The 5,814-nt window shown below is 27.8% G+C and overlaps 1 protein-coding gene across 1 annotated transcript in view; it reads left to right on the top strand.

The window, feature by feature from the left end:
- LOC108694779 overlaps positions 1 to 5,314 on the top strand; it is an 18,198-nt gene extending 12,884 nt beyond the window's left edge. Inside the window, 4 exon segments of the mRNA XM_018204437.1 lie at positions 252 to 584; positions 3,644 to 4,121; positions 4,489 to 4,719; positions 4,974 to 5,314. Of these exon segments, the coding sequence (XP_018059926.1) occupies positions 252 to 584; positions 3,644 to 4,121; positions 4,489 to 4,719; positions 4,974 to 5,314 (1,383 nt within the window).
- The last annotated feature ends 500 nt before the right edge of the window (positions 5,315 to 5,814 follow it).

Raw genomic sequence — 5,814 nt, 5'->3', positions numbered from 1 at the left:
TTTATAATGAGGAAAGGCGTTAACAAAGTCAACAACAAAACTTTTACACGAAACAGACAAAAGATAATATAATAAAAAAACTATATATAAAAGAATAAAGATTTTAAAGAAATAAATCAAATAATTACAATAAAAAGTTCAGAGGAAAACAAATAATATAATAAAATAATATAATAAAATCAGATTTTATAAATTCCTATATCAATAATGCCGAAGAGAATTGCCTATTTGTGCATGTCATCTAATTATCGTGTTTTTCAGGTTTCCAATTAATTTTGGCATTGAAATTACATGACGCAGTGATAATAACGAAAACCACATCCGTGCTGAGCGCTTTATTGTTACAATTATTCTCTTATAGTTTTGTGGGCGATTATCTGAAACGTCAAATGGAAGATATCGCGCATTCGATCTACAGCTGTAATTGGTACTACTTTCCATTGAAATTAATGAGGAATGTCTTATTTGTCATCATGAGATCGCAGCAACCTGTTCAACTGCTAGCAGGCAGATTTGTCGTCGTAACCATTGAAACTTATATGTCCATATTAAAAAATTCCTTCTCATACTTATCCGTCCTACGAGTGATGATAGACGACTAGAGTGCAGGTAACAAATGAGAGAACTTGAAGAGGTATCACTATAGACATACGTAAACAATCATTCTATAAAAGAATTATTATAGGCCCATGATAAAATTGAAGTAAATAAAATTATTTTCTTTATAATATCAATACATTTGTCATCATATTTGGCGACTGTAAAGCGTAAAAGTATGGTCTATAATATAAGCTATACATCATCGCTAGTCGCAATGCTTCGCAATAGCCAATTAGAATAGTAATTAGTGATGCTTCGGATTGGCTGTCGTGAAGCATCATGACTTGCAACGGAAAGTTTGTACTTTATTGTAGATAAATCCTAGTGAAAATTTTTCTCATAATTTTTATACGCATTAGAACATTTTTCAGAAATACTCAGAAATATTCGGAAAGTTTACATCTTCTCTCAGAATTTTTTATACATGTGAATTCTGAAATATTCTATGAAATTTCTCATCCCATTTTTAAAAAGTATTTTAAAATTTTTTAGAGTTTATAACATTTCATCAGAAATTATACTTATAAAAAATCTTAAAAATCTTACAATATTCATAATTAACATATTATAAAAAATTTTAAGAAAAGATGTAGATTTTCTGACAAATATTCCATTCGTATAAAAAATTCGTATAAAAAAATGTGAGAAAATATAATATATATAAAATTATAGAGAATTATAAAATTATAGAGAAATTCTAAATAATTATATAGAAATTCTGAAAAATTACATGAAAAATTCTGAGAAAAATTTTCACTAGGGCCGGCCCAAAGTTACACGTCTACTATCTGTATCAAAGATTCAGATTTAAATCAGAATATACAATACATATTATACAATACAATATATATTATTTTTATTTGATCGATATCTCTGAGACGACAATGGTAAACTATCGAGAATCTTTGTTATTACAATCTCTTTCGATAAAATCGTTTGGATTAGTTAAAACTGTAATAGACCTCACATATTTCTGAAGATATATTGAAGAGATCATCATATTACAGATTTAAAAAAAGAAATATATCATTCTAAGATATTTCATGTGTCGTACGATAAAGTTTTTCAAGCCTGTCCTGATTGACTGCAGGACAAAGAGACTCTCAAGTGTCTTTGTTCTGCAATCAATGTTGGAATTTATTATATTAATCGTTAATATACAGCATACACAATGACTTTCCACGATTATTTACTACATACAAGTTGTTCGTGTCATGGATTAATTTTTATCATTTTTATAAGTATACGAAAATTATCAAATGATTCTTACATATACTTTAATATCTTTAGAAAGAATTTGTATAAGTAATAAAAGAAAGGATACACTATTAAATCTAATGTCAAATTTAATCTAATGTGAGTCGCCACTGCTTCTACTAAATATATTGTTATTTTTTACCAAAACAATAATTAAATTTGACACTATACAGTAGTATTAACAAGGATCTCATGAGTAAATGCACTATTGTTACAATTGTTCTTTTATAGTTTTGTTAACGATTATTTTAATCGATCTACAGCTGGTACTGCTTTCCATTGAAATTTGTAAGGAATGTTTTGTTCGTCATTATACGATTACAGCAACCTGTTCAATTGTTAACTGGCGAATAACTTTTTTTGTCGCAACCTCGTAATCGAAACTTATATGTCCATATTAAAAATTCTTCTCATACTTGTCTATCCTACGAGTAATGGAGGATGATTAAATGCAGGTAACTTTGAGAAGAAAAAATATTTCAATACACACACTCAAATATATTATTATTATATAAAAAAATTACTATGAGATACCATATTTGGAAATATGTCTGAAATTAAACAATAAAATTGAATAATCAACTTAAAGTAAATAATATTGTTTTCTCTATAATATTAATAAACGTATTGTACATCATTCGTAACACATTATTTTAAAAAGCTGCAGTAATGCGTAATTTACGAGTACGAAATTGTGATTTTGCTTGACAATTTGATAAGTAAACAAAATCTTAATATTATACTAAGTTTTTTCAAAAAGTAGAATATGGATGTTAATTGATATCGACTTATTTGTATTTAATCTCGTATTCCTTTAACTAATTTTGTAATCCAACAATAGATTTATAGAAATAAAGCAGAATTAATTATTTCATTATATAAAAAAATATTAGTCTCTTAAACAGCTACAAAATAATATATACGGCACATTTCCTTTTTTTTTAATCAGTTATCATAGTCATTACATGAAGACATCTAAAAAATTAATAACACGTAGAGTAACATTTTAAAATTAAAACTACTGTGCATTCGTCTATTCAAATAAAGTAATAATTGAACTTAACAAAAGCAAAATATGAAATGTCTGCGAATAATTTTATTAATAATATTATTTATATCATCTAAAAAAAACTGACGCACTAAATTTTAAGTTAATCATACATATCCTTTGTAAAAAGATAATATTAAAATAAAAGTATTGAAGCACGATCAATGACAAATGTTGCACTGGAAAATAAAGCATCTCCCTCTCTCATTTCGATCCCACTTTACTTTCATATAAAAGAAAAATTGTTTCCTTCATTTTAAAAAATAACTGTGTTTTGGAAAATCATAAGATATTATAGTAAATGCGTCAATAAAATATGAACACGAAAGCGAACGTGATCGGCCCGCATTATGGACAAGGACCGGTATTATTGAGTTACTGTGCAACGCGCAGCTCTACTTAACTGCAATAATGACATGGAATGATGATGTAGCATACGCTATGACTCCCTTCAAACTTTTAACTCTGCCATTAGGCGTTTGGCCTTTACAAAAATATAATACATTTGCTTTAATTCGTTCTATTATATCTGGCTCCAGTTTGGTACGTTATCAATTTTCATATTACAATTTTTTCGTATTTCAAAAAAATTTCTCTGGAAAAATTTCTCGTATATTGATATATTATGTTCGATATATCATGTTCAATTTCAAGTGAAATGTTTAGTGCACAGTGCAAAAATGCAAGAAACAGAAATAAAGCTTTGTTATAAACAGTCCATTCTTTCTGTCTGTGTAGACTGGGATGATGATCATGTTGTTCCTCGAAATCATTTTCGGTAGCAGCGATGCGTATGTAAAGCTCGATGCTCTTATGCTTATGTTCTGCAACGTTCTCTCTGTATTGAAATTATTGTCATTCCGCATATATGCCAATAATATGATTCGCAATTTCACCTCTGCTATAAACGATTATCTCGCGATCAACAGTAAGAAGAAGCAAGCGATCATGCGACAACACGCATTCATGGGAAGGATAATTAGCTGTAGTATTTTATTTTTCGCTTATTTGGCTTCAACAATTTTTTGTCTGGTGCCTATAATAGTTAGCGATGAAGAAAATATTCAAGTTAATGTATCTATCAAAAATCAAGCATCAGATTTACCTATACCCTTAACATGGTCGTTAGGAAGCTATCATCTCTCTGCGAATTTATTCTTCGTAATATCTATAGTGCAATATTTTCTACTGGTACTCAATAGCAACTGTAATTGTGGTAATTAGCTAATTGTTAATATCAATGAAGCTTGCGTATTTGTTTAAACGTTTTGCTTTAATAAAATTCGATAATACGCTTCAATTTTTAAATTTTAACTATTTATTAGCTTTCAGCTTTTTTATTAAGTAAAAGCATACTAAACTTGAGGTCTGATTAAATAAAGTATTTGTTTTAATTGATATTACATATTTAATTTTTATTTACTTTTCACTAGATATTTTCTTTTAATGCATGTCGTATTTATTTTATAAGTTATAATATTTTCTTTTTTTTATCAGTTCTGCAGCAGAAGTTCTAACTATTAACCTTTTTATTAAAACTTTCAATGTATATGTTAGTGAAAAATTGACATTTATTTATAAAGGCAGTGATTCACTTTTCCTCGCTATCACTACACATGTTTGTGGGCAAATGGAAATTCTAAAAATCGAATTTGTCAATTATGGCGTGAAAAGCAAGAATATATTTGAAGATTTTTCAAAATTAGCATCAAGACATCATTATTTAATGGAGCATGCGGAACTTCTCGTCGAAGTAATAAGTTTCGTTTTGCTTGTGCAAATGCTGTTTAGTTGTCTTATTATTTGTTTGATCGGTAAATATTTTAAACTAGTTACTTTTTCGGTTATGTAACGTATTATTACATTTTGTCAGCAAAAAGTATTTTACGGAATATCGTAAATTTTTTTGTAAAACGTTCAAAAATTATATTAATTGCCTGAGAAACATTATCTAATTCTATATATCTTAATAACGTAAAAGAAATGTTAGGTAAATCTTGAAAAATTTCTATCTCAGTAATGTCAGAGAAAATTAATCTGTGCATGTTGTTTATTACATATTTTTCAGGTTTCCAATTTATTTTGGCATTGAAATCACATGATGTAGTGATGATAACTAAAACCATAACAGTGATGGGCGCTCTATTGTTACAATTATTCTTTTATAGTTTCGTGGGCGACTATCTAAAGTGTCAAATGGAAGATATCGCTCAGTCTATCTACAGCTGTAATTGGTACTGCTTTCCACTGAAATTAATGAGAAATGTTCTGTTCGTCATTATGCGATCGCAGCAACCTGTCCAACTGTTAGCTGGCAGATTTTTCGTCGTAACTATCGAGACTTATATGACTATATTAAAAAGTTCTCTCTCATATTTGTCCGTCCTGCGAGTGATGGTGGACTCATAAAGAACAGGTAATTGAGAATAAATCTCAACGAAAAAATAACACCGTACATATATATAAGGAGTTACGTAAGGAATATCATTTTGTAAGAATTACTATAAGACAGGATATGTCAGGAATAATAAAATTGAATAATAAAACTGAAGTTAAAAATTATTTTTTTATGATATAAATCAAAGTATTATACGTTATTTTAACATATTTTAAAAAGTATGCAACAGAAGTAATTGCTCTGATGCGTGATTCATAATTGCGAAAATATAATCGGTGCTTAGAATTTAATAACTATCAAATAAATGGATGTTAACATAACTAATAATCTTCTATTAGTTTCGGATAAAATATTACAACAAATTGGCATTCATTAACTATGTTCACATTTATTATATTTCTCAAAAGAATTTTGTTAAAATAATCCAACAACAGATTGCTTGCAGAAATAAAACAGAATTAATTATTTTTTATAATTAAATAAATGGATTATATGTGTATATATATATATA

Source organism: Atta colombica, unplaced genomic scaffold (assembly GCF_001594045.1).
Source record: "Atta colombica isolate Treedump-2 unplaced genomic scaffold, Acol1.0 scaffold125, whole genome shotgun sequence".
Lineage (NCBI taxonomy): Eukaryota > Metazoa > Arthropoda > Insecta > Hymenoptera > Formicidae > Atta > Atta colombica.
The sequence above is the reverse complement of the archived record's forward strand: the minus strand, read 5'-3'. Positions and strand labels throughout refer to the sequence as shown.